Source organism: Nannospalax galili, unplaced genomic scaffold (genome assembly GCF_000622305.1).
Source record: "Nannospalax galili isolate Female #2095 unplaced genomic scaffold, S.galili_v1.0 scaffold1021, whole genome shotgun sequence".
In the NCBI taxonomy this organism is placed as follows: domain Eukaryota; kingdom Metazoa; phylum Chordata; class Mammalia; order Rodentia; family Spalacidae; genus Nannospalax; species Nannospalax galili.
This window is the reverse complement of record NW_008344095.1, coordinates 619,446-641,384: the sequence shown is the minus strand read 5'-3', so window position 1 is coordinate 641,384 and position 21,939 is coordinate 619,446. Positions and strand designations below refer to the sequence as shown.

Genomic DNA, 21,939 nt, shown 5'->3' with positions numbered 1-21,939 from the left:
TTTGCAATGGAGTTCCTAAGCCCTAAGAAGTTCACCCAATGTTCTCTGTTTTGCTGTGAGAGGAAGTGCCTTTTACTAAAGGCTGAGCGTTGTTAATTTCAAGGAAAGCCAGTGTCCAGGTCGAAGCCCACAAATAACCATGGCAACCTGCTGAGCATGCTGGACACATTACCACCTTAATGAAGATACCCCGGTTAATGTACAGGCAAGCGGCTACTTATTAACTCAGCCTCACCTGGGCTAGACTTTCGAACAGAAGTAATTGCCCTTAATTATATCACAAATGGAAGTCATGGTTTAAGAAGTGCCACTGTTACATCTCCTTTACAAAGTGGCCGGAAGCATGGTTTTTAAGTTTGGAGAACATTAGAACTGCTTCCAGCCCTGCCACACTCTAAAGACAGCATTTCCTTTTAGAAAACAGGGTCAAAGCATATTTGTGCCCAAGTCCAATATATATGCAGGCAGAAGCACTCGTATTCACAAAGAAATTCACTAAGCACATTCAGTAATGTGCCCTAAACTGAGCAAGTAACACGGATACAGTTTTCAAGTACATCAAAACATGCTGCTTCTAGACTATTTTATTCCTCTTGTTTCCTGATCATATACCAGTGCTTTATAAATCACATAAAATGGAACTCCAATTCATAAAAAGCACTGTGGAAAAATCTAATAGCAATGGTAAACTTGCCATCAGAGCATTTATTGACTCAGGTCTTCAGAAGGCGTTTCCCACATTCGTGTCGATTTTTGTGCAAAGAGCGCAACTGTGAATGGTTCTGAGGACGTTAGCCTGGAAGAGTCCCAGTGTATTAATATTTAAGGCCTCGCTTTCGGTGAAGGCAGAAGCGGGCAGCTGCAGGAGGCCCACTTGGGAGGGAAGCTGGGTTCTAACAGCCTACAGGTACCAGTGGAAGGAGCCGAGAACATCAGTGAAGTGGGCAGTGCTTGCTGCCTCATACCTTTTTCAAAATAAGCATGCTCCCAGTCAGTCCTTGGTTTAGCACGCTGCCTACTCTGGTAACAAGAAACTCACGGGCTTACCTGACCTTCATCCCCACAAAACAGCAGGGCCGGCCACTCCGTGAGAGAGAAGACTTCCGTTTTGTTTTCAAAATGTGTATGGAAACGGCCCAAAGAGATGGCAACTTGTTACTCTGTCACCTGTCTAACCAGTTACAGAGCCATCCATGAGGGGAGGGAAGATGACAGGTGCAGTACAGGCCCTCCTGAGGGAAATGGGGATGGACAGCAGGTAGAGGGGAGAGCCCAGGAATTCCAAGAGTTTTGGGCAAAACAGCTCAGAGTAGTCGAACATTAAATATCAGTCCCACAACCAATGGCTACCTGGAGAAACAGGTGAGGTCTGTCCTCTGGGGTATGAGTGATAAAAGGCATACGGGAGGAGGGCGTGGGTGTGTGTGTGTGGGGGGCTAGAGGACTGAGCAATGAAGCAAGGTGGTGACAGTCAATGCCTTCTGATCTCATTACATGGGAGCTGGGACCAAGAGTCTCAGGGAGAGCCTACGGGCAGTCACAGCGAACTTGTGCATTCACTACACGTGAATGCTTTTCTCCTCTAGCCTTATTTTCAGGGGGGACAAGAGAACAGCAAGAATGAGATTATGGGGTAAAGAGGACAGAAAGACCGGGAATTACTACTTTCTATAAATCACATTTGATCACGGCTAACTTCACATCTTTGCTACTCTTTTCAATCAAAAAATCCATTCAATAAGTGCATTCTAGCTACATTTTCTATACAAATTGTGACAGAAATCAGAAAACAAAATCCTTTACAGAATGCTGTTTTTCAATTTTAGTTTCCTGACAATAGGGTCTTGCTATGTTAACAGCCAATGTGACTTTAATTTTTAATTTTTCTTCTAATTTTGAAAACGTTAAAGGGGCCAGCATGGTTCTGTTTCTTTTATACTCATCATTCAGAGATATGGGTACTTGAAGGGGTGCAGTCAATATGGGTTCCGAAATGAGACCTGCTCCCCGCACTGTGGAACGCTCTCAAGTTCTCTGTGCCTTGGTTCTCCTCTGTATGAAGGAGTAAAGATGGCACTTACAGAGCTGTTGTGGTTTTTCTTTTCTTTTTTTAAGTTTAGTCAGGGTTTCACTGTAGCCCCAGCTGACTTGGAACTTGCTATGTAGACCAGGTTGGCCATGATCTCACAGAGATCTACTGTCTCTGCTTCCTGAGTGCTGGGATTAAAGGTGTGTGCCACCATGCCCACCTTGTTGTAAAGTTTAAGTGGGTTATGAACAGTGCTTAGAGTGGTCTTGCCATGTAATAATTACTTGTGATCATTTGTGCGTGTGACCACGTGTGCCCCTGCAGAGGCCTGGGGTGGACTCTGGGTGTCGTCTACTGCTTTCCACCTTACTATCTGGACACATGGTCTCTACTGAACCGAAAGCTCACCATTTTGGCTAGACTGGCCAAGAGGACAGGGATTTGGTTCTCTTGTTTTATGGATCATGTCCTCTGGTGCCGGGATCAAACCCAGGGCCTTGTGCTTGGTAGTCAAGCACTCTGTCATTGAGCTAATGCCGTAAGTCCAAGACAAGGATTTAGAAATGACATTCTTTTGCCTTCCAAGAGATTACCCTGTCACTGTGGAAAGCCACAAAAGTGACTTTCCTTTCTCTGGGTGGCAAGCTGGCTGTATGGGAAGGCAACTCTGCAGCTCAGGTCACTCAGATGTGACTGTGAGGCTTCCTCAGCAAAGCTGTCACCCACCTCTCACTGGAGCCCGCCAGGGAAGTGCGGGCAAGGACAGCTCAGTGTGGTGGTGGCATTAAACCTGAGCAATCACATACAACACAATGCCAGTGACTGACGCACACCAGGCCTCGGATAAGTGACTCAGGTCCTGAGTGTCTTCCTGGCAGGTCCTAGCATAAAATAAGTTATTTTCCTCTTCTCTTCGGACGCCAAGTTTAAAACACCAACCAAAATGCAGTAAGGAATTCATGAACCGACACATGAAAGAGGACAACAGCTTTGCTGTCACCCCACTTCCATCACGATTTTCTATCATTCCAAGAGGTGGGAGAAGACAAACTTTCACTCTTCACAAAAGGGATTTATGACTCAGTGGAGTGGCCATTCTGGGAGTTGGGGCAGGCTAACAACCTTGTGACTAGAATCACTCTGGGAGAAATTAAAAATATTTATGAAATACTTGTTCTACAAGATCAACCTTTCTTTCTTTTACATCTTCTTTTAAAAATGTCAATTATAAAATTCATTAATAAATAAGGAACAGGCCGTCTGTGATAGAATGAACCACACCCAACAGCCCAACACAGTGACTGAAAATATCCCATTTTAAGTGCAACCAACGGTACGCAGGCCGTGTGGTTCCTGCAGTCAGTGTGTCTTCGTGATATTGTCAGTCATGGCTGGGGCATCTGTAACCCAAGCACTTTGCTGTGGTGTCACAACTTCTTAAAGGTGGCCCAGAAGCCCTGGGCCACTCTGGCTGTATCTCTGAGGGATCTTTGCTCCAACACCAGGCCATGCTGCTACAGTGGACCTTCACAGGCACTATCCCCAAGGCTCCTGAGAGAAGTAGAAAGCCAGTGTGTGGGCACCTGTGGGCTCTGCTACATGCTGGCCTGCTGGTCACTTCCAATTGGGTCTAGGCAAAACAGAGTAAGCAAGAAGGCTGCGGTTCCACTGACCAGCCTGCTACCTGGGCTGTCTAACCAGGCAGACTGTGTCCGCCTCTGGAAAGGGAGTAAGAGGACTCATCTTGTGCTGTTGTTCTGAGAACCGAGGAGATAACAGAGAACTCATCACACAGTGTCTTCCAGTTGTTAAGTACTCAACAAACAGAACTGTTTGCAACTACGTATTATCAATAACAATATTATCAGTAGCAAAGCACCAAGGCTTTGTTTTCTAAAGTTGGAGAAACTTAAGATGCCCCCAGAGGGGTATGCCTGTTACCTCCATTCTCTGACACTTTCTCGACTGTGGTGGTGAACACTTTGTACCCTATCTTGGTGAGGCAGCCTAAAATCAGAGCAAGAGGCTACTAAGTGGGTGCCTGGGCATACGGCCCCCTGTTTTGAGACAAGGTCTTGTTCAGCCTCATGATTCTCCTGCCTCAGGTTCCCAAGTGCTGGGGTTATACCACAATGCCTGGCTTGGGTGTTTTTACATAGGAGCACTGGGGAGAAGTTTCTCCTGCGTTCACAGTATGAGTTTGGGAAAGGGAAACAGAAGGTTGGCTAGCTGAGCTACTGATGGGTTATGACCTAAATCATAACCTATCATAAATCATAATCCATCTTCTCAATAGATACCTGTGTCTCTGCCCCAGCTTCAGAGCTTCAAAAGCAATTTTCTGTGCTTACAGCAATGGCATGACACAGTGACAGTGGGTTGGTAGACACACGTGCTCATGTACAGCAGTGAGAGTGAACCCAAAGGTAGGCTGGGACCTCCACGCAGCCCATATGTATGTAACCACTCTGGTGAGGGATGTTGATACGGAGAGAGGTGGGATCTGGGAAATCTCTGCACCTTCTTCTCAATTTTGCAGTGAACATAAAACTTCTCTAAAAAAATAAAGAACACTGGGGGTCGGGGGACCCACTCTGAAAAAGTTCTTTGTCTGAATATAAAATAGTTTTGCTTATTCTGTTGGCCTGTCCTAGTCCTTTAGAGGGAAAGGGTAGGAGGACAGACAGTTTCAGGAGCATAGACATACAGAGATACTGGCCTGAGTGCAGCGTGACCTTCACTATGAACTTGAACAAGCGAACTTGAACAAGCTTGACTGCAACAATGTTCAATATCTAGATGGTAGTAACAATCTGTTATTATTTGTTAGAGTCCAGGTCTGTAGAAGACCCTCTCCCAATGTAACAGAGCCTCACAAGATGAGTGCAGCGTGACCTTCACTATGAACTTGAACAAGCGAACTTGAACAAGCTAGACTGCAACAATGTTCAATATCCAGATGGCAGTAACAATCTGTTATTATTTGTTAGAGTCCAGGTCTGTAGAACACCCTCTCCCAATGTAACAGAGCCTCACAAGACAGCCATAAGGGCCCCTTGCAAAACAGGAACTGGCCAGACAGCCACATTTAGAGCTGTCTCAGCACAAAGCTGTTCCCCAGATAATTTTAGAAGATAAACAGATCCCTGTACCAAGACCCACTGATGTAAGAGCTGTCTCAGTTCAAGCTACTTCCCTTGAAACTGACGATTATTTTTTCCACCTTCCACACTCCTCAACCCCCCTATACGAACTTCCTCAGCAGTCAGAAGGTGGCTGGTTGCCTTTCTCTCCCCAGCTGAGTTGCCAGCCACCAGCAATCCTAAGAAATCAACTTTGCTTTGCTGGAGTCCTATGTTTCCTGTGGCTGTTCCCTGCCTGGCTTTTATCTAACATTACTGATGTGACAGAATTTTCTTTTAATATTGTATTTTTAATTAGTTTTATTTTATGTGTATGGGTGTATTGCCTGCATGTATGTAAGTATACCCATGTTATACAATGCCCACGGAGGTCAGAAGAGGGCATCAGATCCCCTAGAACTGGAGTTTTGGACAGCTGTTAGCTGCCATGTGGGTCCTGGGAATTGAACCTGGGTCCTCTGCAAGCGTGTTAGCATTCCTAGCTGCCGAGCCCTCTCTCCAGCCCCATGATGTGACAGAATTTTAATGAAATCTGGATGGAAGAATCAAGGAGACGCTGTGGTTCCTTATTGACCATATGCCACAAAGGCAAACCAGTGGATTCTGGAGCGTGTCAGGAAGTCCTAAGTGAGAGCTGAGTGTTCATCTCATTATATTTTAGACTTACACACTCATTGTGAAAGGTGATGTTTTTGTATCAAGTGCAACTGATGGAATAAGCTCTGTCATGCTGCATATTTATTCATTTTTTTACTTGAAATCATTTGAGAGGCAAAGGGAAATTAAATATAAAGAATTTAGCTTTAAATGTGTCTTTAAAACACTTGTTTTGAAAAACAAAAATCCAAGAATGCTCTGAATAACTCAGATCTTAAATTCTTCATGGAAAATGAGCCTTAATGCTAAGGGTTTCTCTGTTTACTCCCTGATGCTCATGTAAGCGGTAGGGCCACTACAGGCTAACCACATTAATGTTAACCGCTCAGCATGACTAACCTGCTGGCCTAAAATGGCCTGTAATCCACAAAAGGCTTAAAACGGTACCTTTCAAAACATGTTTCACAATATCATAAATCAACGGTTGTTCCCAGCTTTAGCACAGCTGTACTCTTCAGCAACAACACAGCAACATCCTTCTTCCTCACTCTTAAAACGGTACCTTTCAAAACATGTTTCACAATATCATAAATCAACGGTTGTTCCCAGCTTTAGCACAGCTGTACTCTTCAGCAACATCCTTCTTCCTCACTTTTCTTCATTTCTCTGAGCTCCATGGAGGGAGGGTATGTGTGGACTTCCTATGTCACTCAAGTGGTGTTTGGAAATGGAAGATATTCAAAACAGTCATGGATGGTATGCGTCCCCACTCTCCCAGGAACACAGAGTCCTGCATTCTCTATGCAGAAGCAGATGGCACCATGTCGGGACACCTCAGCAGGGAATCCATTTCCTAGAGTGATGTTGATGTTGGTGAGAATCATTGTTTATAGACTGGTCAGGAAAGTGCCAGAAGCTATCTCCAAGAGGACTGATGGGAAAAAGGCTTAATTAACTTCCTACCCTCTGTTTCTGGTTGTCTGCTGGGCTTCTGGACTTGTGAATAATTAAGTTCAAATACTTTTTTGGTTAATGGGTAGAACTTTTATTCTCTTCTCTAAGAAATACAATTTCACTGTACCTAGTAATGGTACCAACGTGGTAAAAATAAAGGAATGAACAGGAAGCCTATGTTTACTGTTTATTGTTTAAACTGCATTTTAGACATAGATATATTCAAAGAAAAAATTATTTACATTTCAGAAGGAAGGTCAGAATGTCTACGGTTCTTCTGAGAACCCTGAAACCACCCACTCTTCCGTGCTGGTTCCAAGTACACAGAATGAATCTGGCCTCTGAGGACAGGATTCCCAAAGTTTTCCAGATGTTTTGCTCTCTTCTGTTTCAGGGACACTGCCTTAATGCAGGGAAATGCTATGCATTTTTATTCTATTTATGTAAGTAAATGAGAGGTAAAGCCTGTTATCTGGATTCTACTTCTGGTTCAATCAGATTTCAAAGAGTTCATTTACCACTGCTCAGCTCTGCCTGTTCCAAGACATTTCAGTTTGAGATAGAGCAAGCTAGCAATACTCTTTATTTTGTATGCTGAATTTTATGTTCCTTTTCTAAAAAATACAAATATTTCTGAAATGTTTTTTTCCCCATTACTTAGGAACTGGCATCACGGTGTGCATTTTGTAGATGGGGAGACTTTGGCAAAAAAGCAGTCCAAGCATATGCCTATAGGTGTCTGAAAAGTCAGTAGAGGTTTGGGGTCACAGTAGAGATCTGACACTGGTTTTTCATCAAAACCACAGCTGACCATCTGGGGACTGAAGGTAATAGAAAAACGCCATTTACGCAGCAAGGACAATCACATGGACAAGGGCATTGTCCATAGAAGTGAAGGGAAAGAATACTGAGGGTCTCTGATAGGCTGAGCCCCAAGCCTTACATCTAAATCATTTAACCAGCATTGCATTTTGAGAACAGAAGCAGGAGATTGCTCTCTGACACAGAAACACTGAGAGGGCCATTCACGTACTCCAGCCACTTTCACTAGCTTACTGTGTATTCTTTCAGAGTTTAAAGAAACCATAAAGATGCAGGTGTTTTCTATCACTAGTGGTCAACAGCTGAACACTGAACATTACAAAGCTCCCCAGGCCCCACTTGCTGGCCCAGGAGGAAAATGTCTTGGGTACAAGGGCTAACAATGGAGAGAAAGTGGTGACTATCCACTCTGATACCTCTTCCCTGCCCAATGTCACTGGATCCTAGCTTAAAAAACAAAACAAACAAACAAAAAACACCCCACCCCCCGGCTGTTTGACCAAAACCCTGAGCAACAGACTAAACATAAACACATTCCTGGAACTTAAGGTACCCCCGCCTATGCACTATGTGCAATTACCAAGAACATGGACCCGTGGGGGTGGGCTAGGCAGCAGCCCCAATTCTGTTAGGGCAGGCAAGCCTTCAGTTCAGGTACACAGACAAATATATCTTCTGAATCATCTCTACAGTGCTATAACCCTAGAACGCATGAGCCAGTCCTGTTATCCTAGTGCTTGTATTAGGTTAGCCTGGCTTTATGAGAATGTTTACTCTGGCTGTATATTTTTCTTGCATAACATGAGAACTAGAGCCATTCAGATCTTCTGTGCTGGATCTGTTAAGAATAATAGACAATCATTGTGAGGCCAAGCTAATCTAATTTTTGTTTTTCTGCTGAAATTAAAATCTCGTGTACTGTCTGTTCACTGTTTATTGCTAATTCATTTTCTCAGCAAGATAAGCTCTTATAGCTAGATATGTCACATACCTCAGAAGGCACATAGTAGTAATTCAAGAAAAAAAAAACCTGCTGATTGAATAATCATAATCCAATTACTAGGTATAAACTCAGTCCTATGGATATGAAACGCTGCTCTAAGGATACTCATGAATCTAGATGGGGAATTTTGCAGGTAAAAGTTTGAATATATGGGAAAAAAATGTCCTAACCAAGGGAAGAACGTGCCACACAGTAAGTCCAGGTGAACTGGATTTGCCATGAGGCAAGGGCTTGGGTCAAACTGACCTGTGTAAGTCCTTCTATTTACCTGAAAGATATCTAAATGGAATCGGGATGGATGTGCATATACATGTTTGTGTATGTGCTGGTACACTGTATGTAATGGTGCATACAGAGGTCAGAGGTCAACATTGGATGTTGCTCCCCGGGGCAGTTATGTACTTGTTTTTATTTATTTGATTTTTCTCATTTTTTTAATTGAATTTTTGTGCTTTTCATATAAAACATCTTAATCATCTTTCTACCCTTCTCCCAACTGCACCTTCTCCACCAAGGGCCAGGGAAGGGGGTGTATGACCACAAGGAAAGAGAGTCTTACAGGTTCCTGGGATCTTGCTCGATGGTGACAGCATGCACAGAAGACCCACTCAAACTCAATCAGACAAAAACCCAGCATAGAACTGGGGAAATGGGCAGGAGGCCCCAACCTTAGCCAAAGAACTATTGGCAGCTGATTACTGCTGGGTGAGGGAAAGCTGATCTTTAAGAGAGAGACTCTAGATAGGCTGATGACTTCAGTAGATGAACTTTCACTGAAGGATGTCTGGGTACACACTAACTTGGCTCGAAAGGTCTTAACATATATGACAGGGTCCACCTTGGTTTTTTGAGGCAGGGTCTTGTACTGGAACCTGGGCTCACTGACTAAGCCAGACTGGCTGGCCAATGAGCTCCAAGGACCCTGCTGTCTCTACCTCCTCAGCAGTGTGTAAAACTAGGTGCTGTGCACATGTCACAACTTCAGCACTTGGGAGGCCAAGTCAAGAGAATCAGAAATTCAAGGTCATCCTCGGCTACATTATGAGGCGAAGGTCAGCTTGGGATACATGAGACACTGTCTCAAAAACCAAACCAAATCCCACTATCCTAATAGCAAGGGCTATGACACATCCAGATCCAGTGTCCTCTCTCTGATCATGAGCGAGTCAAGGTCTAAGGATAAAGGCTTGGACTCAACTGCCGTTCCTGCAGGAGCTCACTTCCAGACACCGAGGAAGGTCATCTTCAAACTGAAATCAGGCTGTTCTCAGCCCGCTAAATCCCAGGAAAATTATTCCACAAACAGAATGAGCATTTATTAGGCTCGAGATTCACATCACTTTAATAACTTTCTGAGAGCACTGACAAATTTAATTTAGAGAAGATAAATTTGGACTGTAGCTCATAAAATGAAGAAAAATATTCTTCCTAATGGTCAGATTTCTTAAATTGCCACTTCAATTTAGGTAAGTCATTTATTTGAGGAACAAGGGGGGCCTTAGCCCCTCCCCCATCTCTGTGAGTATAAACCATTACTAGATTCTGCACTATTTTCTGTCTAGCATGGCTAAGTGTCTGAGGACAGCACATTTGCTCCTGCAAACACTTTTGGAGCATTTTCTCTGTGAAAAGGAGTCATTCCCTGTCATGGAGAGACCACCTCCTATACAGTTTTCTGCAGGAGGCACCTCTGGAGGCGGGAGGACAGGGTGCCCGGCTCCCTAGTTTTCCAAGGTTCATGGACAGGGTAGGCATCGGCTTCAATTTTTCTGAAACAGTAAAAGCTGTCATGGAGAGACCACCTCCTATACAGTTTTCTGCAGGAGGCACCTCTGGGTGACTGTCCCATAGGAGGCGGGAGGACAGGGTACCCGGCTCCCTAGTTTTCCAAGGTTCATGGACAGGGGAGGCATCGGCTTCAATTTTTCTGAAACAGTAAAACCAGAAGGTAGCCCTGAAGAAGGGTCTTTCTATTGCCAGTGGAAGGAAAAGGCCCGGGAGAAAACGGAAGACCCATTTGGAAACATCCCCAAGCCTAGCTTCACATACTTATCATGTCTTCTGTTGGCTCCTAAATCCTGTTCCTGCCAGTCATCCCTGGCTGAGGACCTCCTTCCAAGTACAAAGATGATTGTATGACAATAGGGCCACAGAAATATATTCAATCAGAAGAACGCTTTTGCATACAAGAGGATGATTTTAACATCCAGTAAACCCACTAAAAGCAGCCGTACTGTCTCTGTTCTCTGTTTCTACTAGTTTCCAACAGGATAATCACCTTTTGATTTTCTTTCAAACTGATCTGCCAGTCAAGTTCAAATGTTACTGTCTCTAAGAACCAGGTTTCTACCTCCTGTAAACTCCTAGAACACTTTTATCCTATGCCACTAACACTCTAGGATTATTCGTCAATTAATATTATGTACCTGGAGGCAAGGCCTTGGAGTTCTCCTCCTTCCCTTCCCTCTTCCATGAGTACTGGAGTTGCTACTGTTCAGAATGTCAACAGTTGGAAATTTTTCTCTTTTTCGCAATTACAAAGCAGCACTCATTTAACAGATGATTGTTTTGTATCTAGACAAAGACGGAAACAACTACCCAGGCAGATCCTGCTTTACATTTCCATACCAATTTCCATCCCTCATTCTCTATCAGGCAAAGTCAGCCTTAGTGGCTACTGAGAATACCAACAGGCCAGGGCTACGTGGTTTGCATATTTCTCTTTCAGTCCAGAGGCCCCTTCCCTAAAGCTGCCATCATGTGCCACAGGTAGACCCATCTCTGTGTTTGTGCAATGTCACCAGTGTGATGAGTGATGATTTTCAGAACAGACCAAGACCCCTAAGGTCTTGGGTGTACTGGGGCTCTTGACTGTCACTTTGTTCCCCCAACAGGGTGCTATAGTTTTTATGACTCTTGTTGGTCTTTACCACGTCTTCAACTTTTCCCTTCTCCTTAGCAGACATGGCCTCTCACCTGAGTACTTCTTTGAGGACCTTGAGAAGCCGATAGAGCATCCAGGAGCCTTTTTTGCTTCTCTTGGCACATCTGCGCGGTGGATACGCAATGGCATTTGCCTCTCAGTTTCTCAGGGTCTCCTTGGCTTAGTGGCTTTTCCTCAGCCAGGCAGTCACCCAGGGCCTATGTGGTTCTCACTGGCCCTGATTCTGCCTCCTGGGAGCCCAGTGCAGAGCCATGGCTCCTGCTCCCTGGTATTTCTCTGGATCCTGGTCTCCACTGAAAGAACTGCACCATAGTGAAAGCAATCAAAGCCCCTGACTACAGAGGGCTGGGACTCAGTGTGGGTAGGAGAGTGCCTGTGAGAAGGGGAACCCCATGTGCTGGAACAGAAGGCTGTAAGGAGAATAGCAGATCCTCCACAGCAGCATTGGTTTTGTGCTTCCAGAAACACACTATCTAGTCCAGGTGTGGCTAACCTGCGATCCACAACAGCTGTCCAGAACAGCAATGAGTGGTGCCCAACACATTTGTAGACCACAACATCATGATGCATTGCCAAGAGGCTGGAGACCCCTAGCAGTTCACTGCTGCCTTGGTTTTATGGTAATCCATCTTTCTGCCTGATTCTAATCAGGACCTTTGCTAAAAGAACATTCTGTCACCATTAATTTCTGATCAGCATCTAATTATTCCTAAGTACTATTTGGCTGTCTGTCTTCTGATTGGCTATTTTCAGAGGAAATAAAGTTAGGTTAACTAAATACGATGTGAAAGTCTAGATTTGATTTCTATATCCACGAGTGTCTTCTGGGCATGGAATCTTATAAAAAAGGTCTCTTATTTGCTCTGGTTAATTTGATATCACATGGCCCATAGTAACAGAGTACAACCCCCATCTGTACATCACCCACAGTGACTGCAGATTGGTAAACATGTTTGTCCTGATGGTCACTGAATATTTAAAGAGGCAACATCTCTCTCCTGGTCATATCTCCCTCTGCTCCTGACGGATATAATGTTATTACAGAGGGAACTTGAATCTGACAATTTCTGTTTTGATAATATCTCTCCATTATCTGGTTCTATAAAGGGAGAAAATGCATATATCATCACACATAGGAGATTAAGATCTTTAAAATGCCTAAGAACATCAAAAGGGATAATGGAGGGTACAACTTTGGGTATAAAATGCAGGAGTCAAATACAGAAGTTCCTGCTTTGACAAGGAGCAAGAGTGTTTCAGAGTAAGAACAAGTAGATGGGGAGCAAGTTAAGATCCCGTCCCACAAGCCAGGGCTGTGATGTGCCACCTGCGCTCACCCGCCTCACCTCTTGTTCCTGTCTTCCAGCTGTAGTGTGTACACCGTGTCATCAGCAGCATGTGTCTTGGCATTACTGTCTCCCCATTTTAGCTTCAGGCTCTGAGGACCAGCTGCGGCACATTCTAGTCTAGGAGGTGAGGGGGGTAGCGGCCGAGTCTTTGCTTTAATGAACTGACTAAATGGTCCAGCTCCAATCTCATTTATGGCCTGGATTCTGATCCTAGGAGAGGGGGAAAAAAGACAAGGCAGGTTTAAGAAGGGAACACTCTTCATTCAAAATGAACATTAGTGGAGTATTTATTACTTGCCCCTAAAGCAATGTTGTAGAATGGATACAGTCCTATAGGTGACTGGGACCTTCTCATACAAACCCACAGCAATGGAGTCAGCATGGCTAAGACCCACACAAACGTAGGCAGACAAAAATCCAGCACAGAACTGTCAAAATGAACAGCAAGCCCCAATCTTAGTCGAAGAACTATTGGCAGCTGATTACTACTGGATGAGGAAAGGCAGATCTTCTCGAAGAAAGAGACTCTAGATAGGCTGACTAAATCCTGGTGGATGAACTTGCATGGAGGGATATCTCAGGGCTTTACATAATAGGCCTTAAAACAAATGACTGAATGTATGAACTCCAGTGGGGGGTGGGGGTTATGGGAGAGTATCAAAGGAGAAGGGGGTATGAAGATGATTTTATGTATGAAATACACAAAAATTCATAAAAATTATATTAAAAAAGAATAAAGAAAAACAAGTAGAGAAACTGTGACTGGGAAGTTCAGAGGACAGACAGTATTCTCCATTCCAAAACAGCAAAAAAGCATGCTAGCAAGATACTCCTTATAAAAAGTTTGTTGTTCAGGGACTGAGAAGATGGTTCAGCCGTTAAGAGCACTGGCTGCTCTTGCAGAGGACTCAGGTTCAGTTTCCAGAACCCACATGGTGGCTAACAACCATCCGTAACTCCAGTTCCAGGGGATCTGATGCCCTCTTTTGCCCTCCATGGGCATTGAACAACACGGGTGTACTTATATACATGCAGGCAATACACTCAAACACATAAAACAAGATAAATAAAATATTTAAAAAGACTGCATAAGTCAACCTAATGTATCTGTAGACTATTAGAATAAAAAGTTACTAATGCCAGGTGAGATGGTGCACACTTATACACATTCAGGCAATGCACCCATACACAATAAAAAAAAAGTTTGTTGTCCGAAAGATGTCTGCTAACATGCTCTTATAGTTTGTTCTAGCCGCTTACAATGACCTCAAAGTCAGCTTTGGAATCAGACGGGTCATAAAGAGTAAATTAAAAAGAGAACAAATGAGTCTCCTCCAGTCAAGGCTAAAGGCCAACAATCCTTCCAGGGGACACGACCTCTCCCCTTTGCCAGTCTTTCCAACACCGCTGCAGGTCTCTAAGCAGCACAAAGTGAGTACACGCGCTAGCAGGGTAACACTCAGACACAAAAATCTTAACTGGATGCTTCCTGTGTGCAGTAAAGATCTATCAAGCCTGCCCTTGGTCTAGGAGTTTTAAACCTAAGAGTTAGATGTATATACATAAAACTTTCTTTTACATAGTTTTACATAGTGGGGATATCACCCCTGTTTTCCATTTTTCTTCTGCTTCCCAACTTGTTGATCAGTAATGGTTCTCCAAGGTCATGAAGGTCATGGAACTGTACTTGGCTGGCACTGCACCCCCGCCCTCAGTCTCTGCACAGGCTGTGTGCTCCTGACAATTGCATTTTCCTGCATGTGGAGGCTGGCATGTGCTGTGGGGACACTTCTCTGATGCTCTGATCAAAGTACTTCCCTCCTACTTCCTTGGTCTAAGCATTTACTACCATTTAAAATTTCCTTTCATTTACAGAATTCTCAAGTTGACCTCCTGTCTGTACAGCCTCACCCACATTAAGACCACTCTCAGGCCTGCATCTCCTAGTCTGTTTGGGACTCTGCGGCCCTCCAGTGCGACCCTCTCTCTAGACTCCTCCCTAGGTTCACTGGACTCTCACTGAGTAGGCTGAGAAGGATGGTGTTAATAGTTAAAAGTTTCAATACTGAAACTTGATTTGAATTCATAACTGTTTCAAAACACTATAATGAAGGAAAAATATTTGGGCAGCAGATCATTTTCAAGTATCCTATTTATTTACTTTAGTATAATTCTCATTTACAGCTTTAATTGCTTATACATAAACAGAAAGCATCATTTAAGTATCACAGTACTGAAACATATCATGTGACCTCAAATGAGCCAAATTCTTCAAACTTAAAGACTATAAATTTGGACTGGAGAGATAGCTCAGCAGTTAAGGGAACTTACTGCTGTTGCAGAGGACCTGGTTCTGAGTCCCAGCACCCACATGGCAGGTAACAACTATCTGTAACTCCAGTTCTAGGGGATCCAACGCCTTCTTCTGACCTCTATGGGCACTGTACAACAGGTGCATACATACATGCAGGCAATACGCTTATACACATAAAATAAAAATAATAAAATAGTTTAAAAAAGACTACGTAAGTCAACCTAATGTATCTGTAGACAATTAAAAGAAAAGGTCACTATTCCCAGGCCGGATGGAGCACCCCCTCTTCTTGTAGCTGTTCAGCTTGGGAAAAAGCACAGCTGCTTCAGGACTACAGAGAGTAAGTTACAGCTGACAGCTTGGAAGAAGCATAGAAGGAATTTTTCACCAAATTGGCAGGGAGTTCATCATCTCCCTCTGTTATACCCTGGGCTGACTACGTCCACAGTGGGTATCTGAGGGCAGAGCTTCAGGAAAGGCTTGGTTCCCAGGGCACATACTGTCTTAAGTACGGTGGAGAGATTTCTTTACTTTTTGTCCCCTCCACTTTCTCATTCCCCAGACCTTAGGCAATCCTATCCTACCCACCGTCTAAAGAACAAAAAAAACCCAGATGATCATATCAATTGATAAAGCATTTGACACAATCCAATATCTATTTATGACAAAAATTCGCAGAAACTAGAAGAGAATTTCTTTGACCTGAAAAAAGGCACCTAAACAAAACACCTACAGCTACGGTGACTCTGTGGGGGATGAAATACTTTCCTTTAAGACCTGGAGCAAGGCCAGTGGCAAGGACGGGCTTGCTCACTCTCCTTCTCAACAGTATTTGTAGAAATCCCAGTCAGTGCAGGAAACAAATGGCACTGAGATAAGAAGGAAAGAAATGGAATACACAAGACACAGGTGAAAATACTGCAGAGGATTTTCCCAAGTAGAGAGACACACAGTGTTCACCAGCTGGAAAACTCCACAGTGCGATGTCAATTCTCCCGTAATTGATCATTATTGGACAAAATGCAATGAAAAGAGATCCTAGTATTTGGGAGGCTGAAGCAGGAGGATGGAGGGTTCATGGCCAACCTGGGCTATACAGTAAGATTTTGAAAAAGCAAAACAAAACTAAACAAAAAAACCCGAAACAAACTAACAAACAAAAACAAATGAAAGTCCCAGAAGGATTCTTAGGAGATAAAGACAGCCTAAAAGTTACATGGAAAGGAACTAAAATAGCTATTACAAGTTTGAAAAGTAAGAACGGAGATGCAGGACTTGGACTACCTGACTTTAGGACTTACTATAAAGCTACAGTAATCAAGACAGTGTGGTAAAGAGACAGACACACAGATCAATGGAGCAGAATAGAGGCTCCAGAAATAGACCTACACAAATTGATTTCTGACAAAGGTGTGAAGGCAGTCCAATGGAGAATGGATGGTCTTTTCAGCAAATGGGGTGGGAGCAATTGATGTCAACAGGAAAATAAAAAATAAACGTCAACTTAAACCTCACACCTCATAAAAAAACCTTAGCTCAAAAATTGATCATAGATCTAAATGTAGAATATAAAACTTTCAGAAGAAAACACAAGAGAAAATCTTTGTTACCTAAAACTTGGTAAAGGGTTTTCATATATGACATGAAAAATGTGTGTGACATGAAAGAGAAAGAAAATCTGGATTAATTTCTTTTCATTGTTACGATGAGACTTTGAGAAAGTTGTGCAAATTGAACATTTGACAAAGGATTTGTATTCAGAGTGTTTAAAGAGCTCTCCAACTCAGCAGAAAGGGCTGATGATCTACTTCAGGGTAGAGCCCCATTACCACACATACTTTCTCACTCAATCTCTCAATCTCTCTCTCTCTACACACACACACACACACACACACACCTCACACGCACGCATGCACGCACACATGCATCCATTCACACACAGAGGAAGAAAACATCAACCCGAATAAAAAATGGGCAGAAAACTGAACGGACATCAAAGAGGACACTGTGTTGATAATTAATTACACATTCCACATTAGCCATTTGGGAAATGAAAATTAAAGACCACAAGATACCACTGTGCATATGCACATATATATATATTTGTGTGTGTATGAATAAAAAGATGGGGCAACTACACTGCTTCCCGATAAAGCCAAGTCACCACACTCGGGTGTTTAGAGAAATCAGTACTCACAGCTCACAGTTTACAGTAGCTTTATTCGTAACACCTGAAACCTGATGTGCACCTGCCTGTGGTTTGGGGTGTAGTGAACACTTATCCCCAGTAGAGGGCAGAAAAAACACTCTATCACATAGGGCCTTATTTTCTCCAAATTCAACTGCACTAGGAGATCTGAAGTCTTTTATACAAAAGCAATGAAGTTTCATGGGATAATGCTGCAAGACTAAAATAACTCATTCCTTGCTTCTCGAACAAGCCTCAGAAAATAGTTTTATGGTATTAATCATCCTTTCCCTCACCCGTATGATTGGAATGTGACAAATGCTTCTGCAGAGAAGGGAAATCTTTGGAAAGACAGCTGTCTTAGTATTAGAAATCCCTGTGGCCTATCTCTTCTGAGGAACAGAGAAGACAGATGTTGCGTCTAGTACTTCTTCAAAGGCTATAAGATTTATCTTGTCTTTCTAGTGCCCGAATCATCATTCCTTCCCTTCCATTTAGGCACAGGGTAGATCTGCAGTCCAAGGTCAAGACGTTCCCTATCTTTGCTGGCCCACCACCCTGCAGAGTCAAGTTCACTTTGCATGCCAGGAGGCCCTTTATCCTTTCCTGTGCCCCATGCAGTCCAACAGCCCTTCACACACAAAGGAAGTGAGGTAACGGGTTGGGGTTGCTTGGGACTGCTGTTCTTCTGTGAGCAAGAAAACAAAGCGGAAAGGAAGAAAACCCTAAGAGCTGAGAGCCATTCATAACAATGAAAAGAATTCAGGAAATATATGTTTTAGATAATTAGATTAAACTCACTCGCTTTGCCAAAGCCTCCACAGTGTTTTGGTGAGTACTGTGCTCTTGACATCTCTAGCTCTATGGTTCTCTAAGCAGGTACATTCACTAGGGACATAATCTTCCCCTTGAATCTACACACCATCAGCCACTAGCACCACCAAGAACACCATGGTGGACCAGCATCTTTGAGAATGCTGTTCATCACTTTGGGGATGCTTTAGAAATCATTTAACTAATACCTTTAAGCAACAATTTCCTCATCAATAAGATGAGGATGGTACCACTTTTGATGAATTGACAAACTGGATTAGTTAGGATGAGGGAAATGGGGACCAATTCCCAATTTTCAGTACTTTATACTCTGATCTACCAGAAAAGGACTCAAGGTGGCCAAAACCACTTTGGTGAACACCAAAACGCTACTCCCTGTAGTCCCTGACCCAGTGGCTATGTGGAGCAGGAGCCTAGGTTCCCTAGACACAATGTCTCATTCCTAGCCCTACGAGGCAGGCTACTCTGCTTATACAACAAGGAAGGAAAGTGACGTTCAGCTGTGTCACTGGCTTACACTGACCTACACTGGGGTCAGATGTGGGTGTGGCCTGAGTTCCTTTAGGCGCCACAGTCTTTATGCATTCTGCTACTCTGCATTTTCCTGTCACAGCTCGGACATAACATGGCTGTGAATCCAACCACATGATAATTTTTATTCAGACCACTTTCAGTTCATCAACTGTCCTTTACAAATAAGAGCCAGCAGCTTTATTCTCACAGTATTCAGCATTTGAACCTGAAACCATCTACTTAGACTTTGCAACACTCACCCCAAACCATCCCATGCCTTAAAAAATACACCATGTCTTAGTGAAAAGCTATGAAAACAGTTTTCTGTATCGCTGATACATTGAGTTAACAAGTAGTCCTAAGGACAAAATAACACTCAAAATAGAGTCGAGGAATTGGTAAACTGAGGTGCTATCTTGCACTTTAGGGAAAATGCCACCAATGCTTTGCAGTACATGGGAATAGTTCCTAAGTTCCAAGTTCCAGCTAAATAAAAGTGAGCAAAACACATGGGCCTGGACAACAATACTAGCCCACTTCAGAAAACCAAAGAGAAAAGTAAGCTTTAAGTTTTATTAAATGAATTAAAACCTATCTCAAATTGAGACATAGTCTCTTTAGCTGAACAATATGTTAATCCTGAAATTTAGAGATGATCTACATTTATCTTCTTTTTAAAAAATGTGCAATTCAAATGAAATACAAGGGAAATAGAATATTGCTCTCCAATTTGGGGAAGTGATGCAATGCTGAGCCACTGCATCTTGGCTACACTGTTGTGAAGAAATACCTCCAAGTTTCCATAGGCCTGTAATATCCATCAGGATGCTAAGACTACTGATTAAGTAGATCAAATTAAGAAGCCTGTCTTTTAAGTTTGGATCGCAAGCCCACTATTAAAGTGTCCCTCGTCCAGATGCCAGCTGTTTTCCTGCTTCAGAAGGTCACACAGCCTTCTACAGTGCATGGATACGGACAGTCAAACTTCTGACAGTAACTATATTAAAAGAAAATGATACTTGAAACACAGTGTCCTTCAGGGGAAGGTGACTTTCCTTAGCAGATCAGTCACCCAGTCTTATACTGCTGTGAGTATGGGCAGGGCGGCTGAGGCCAGGGCCCCATGAAGGTTGGGGTGAGACACACCCCAGCAGCGAGGATGAGCGTCCCACAACACACGCACTCTAGCCCACCACCCAATCCTCTATTTCAGAAAAAAAGAACAGAGCCAAAGAGAATCACCTGGAAAGGGGTAACAGTGCAAATACACAAAATTCCTTCTGTGGGGGAAGATGGGCTCAGAGTACAGCTTTTCAGAGAGGTCTTCCTGGAGCGGGAGCTGAGATGACCAGGGCCAAGCCCCTTCCCCTGACAGCTCAGGGACCACAATGTCACTGTCCACCTCCAGGCTCAGGCTTACTTTTCTCACACTGTTTTGCATGGAAAACCTCTAACCTCTTCCATTGTTAAAGGGGCAATCCAGAACCTGACTCCAGGCTCACTTCTTTCCCATCCAAACCCTGAACAATCAGTAATCTACCACCCCAGAAGAGGTAGCTGAAATCTCATCTGATACACAAAGCACTGTTAGGTGGTTAAAATTTTTAGTCCCATTTCACAGATCTGGCACCAGAGGCACCAGAAGCCTAAATTATTAGCCACAGGTGACAGAGACAGTGGGTATGGAACTGAAGTTGATGTTAACTCCAGTCTGTTATTTCAGAGCTACTCATACTCGCAACCTGCCTTCTCCCAACAAAACCCATCACATCTCATTATGCTGACGTCATCTATGAGTCATCTGTGGCAGTGAACATAGTGCTTATCACATAATAAGAACTCAATAAACGTTATTTTCACCCCCCTTGATTTAGCAAAAAAAGAGCCTAAGTGTGCGTAACAAACCAACCTACTTCAACTTTTAGCTGTTTGCCAGCTCAGTATGAGTCAGACATATAATGAGGTTGCCCAGGAAAAGAAAAAGTAATCTCAGGCAACTTCGCTAACTGTTCAGGATGGAGAGAGGAAGGAGGCAGACCTGCACTACCAAGCCACTGCCGCTGCTGGAGGTCTGACTAGAGAGAGGCTACCGTGAGACAGTCTGTCAGAGAGAAGGCAGAGGAGCTATGGAGAACCATGCTAGAGAAAACAGTGGAATGATGGGGACAGTGAGATGACAGATATCTGACCTTCTAGGACCATGATGCTTGGGCACCCCGCTGGGATCCACAAGCCACAGTTTGCAGAAGAGGAGCTCAGACACCTGGGTTCTGCTAAGGTTCTCCAGGCAACTGCCATGTACGCTGACACTGAGGAATCACGACTCCAGGACAGAGGTTTTCAACCTGCACCAGGATCTCCTGGAAGTCTAATCAGGCTAGAATGCTGAGTTCCACACCTAGACTTTTGTGTATGTAAGGATACTGATTTTAGTAACAACTGCACATAAACTTTTATATATGATCAACCAAGTCATGCAGAGTCAAGTCATGAGTCCTGAAGTTACAATTTTGCACAAAAAAAGAAAAAAAAAAAAGTTGAATAGGGAATGTTTCAGTATATGGAAGAAACTAGTCTGGATTCTAGTCCCACATCTGCCTCTAAATACTGCTGTTAGGGAATCTGTGGACCTCAGTTTACTTTTCAGAAAAATGGGGATAATGCCACTCACTTTATAGACTCCAAATGATAAGAGTTCCATTTCAGGGCTGAGCTTCATGATCAAAATGCATTTTCCTCTTCTAAAAACATCATGCAAATTTTTTTGCACTTATTTATTTTGTGCTGTGTGCCACAGCAAGCCTGTGGAGGTCAGGGGACACCTTGTAGGAGCTGGACCAACCCTCTCCCTGTCCCTCCCCATTTAACCTTCTACTCCTGGCTGTCTGTCCCTTTTCCACTTTCTTATCACAGGTGCTGAACTAATACCCTCCCTGCCCCTCTCCCTTCAAGCCTCCCTTTCCTCCTCTCATGGCCTTTTTCTTGTTTCCTACCATCTAACCACATGCACTCCTACAAAAATACACATATGCAAAAATTAGAAGCTAAGATCTGCATGTGAGAGAGAACATGTGTGGTTTTCTTTTTGAGCCTGGATTAATATATATTAATATTTAATATACTTCCCAGGTCGAGGGTGAGGCCTGATCTCTTGCATCGTATCAGGTAAGTCTCCTGGAGATGCTGTACTGCTGGTCCATGGACCACGCTGTGAAAACTGCAGCTCTAAAGGATGTCTCAAATGAACTG

At 43.5% G+C, this 21,939-nt stretch overlaps 1 protein-coding gene across 2 annotated transcripts in view; it reads right to left on the bottom strand.

Annotated features, from left to right (window-relative positions):
* Fndc3b (fibronectin type III domain containing 3B) overlaps positions 1-21,939 on the bottom strand; it is a 342,813-nt gene that overhangs the window by 15,589 nt on the left and 305,285 nt on the right. For both annotated transcript variants that reach the window (XM_029567042.1, XM_029567043.1), the window contains one exon: positions 12,839-13,051. In XM_029567042.1, the coding sequence (XP_029422902.1) occupies positions 12,839-13,051 (213 nt within the window). The remainder of the gene's footprint in view (positions 1-12,838; positions 13,052-21,939) is intronic.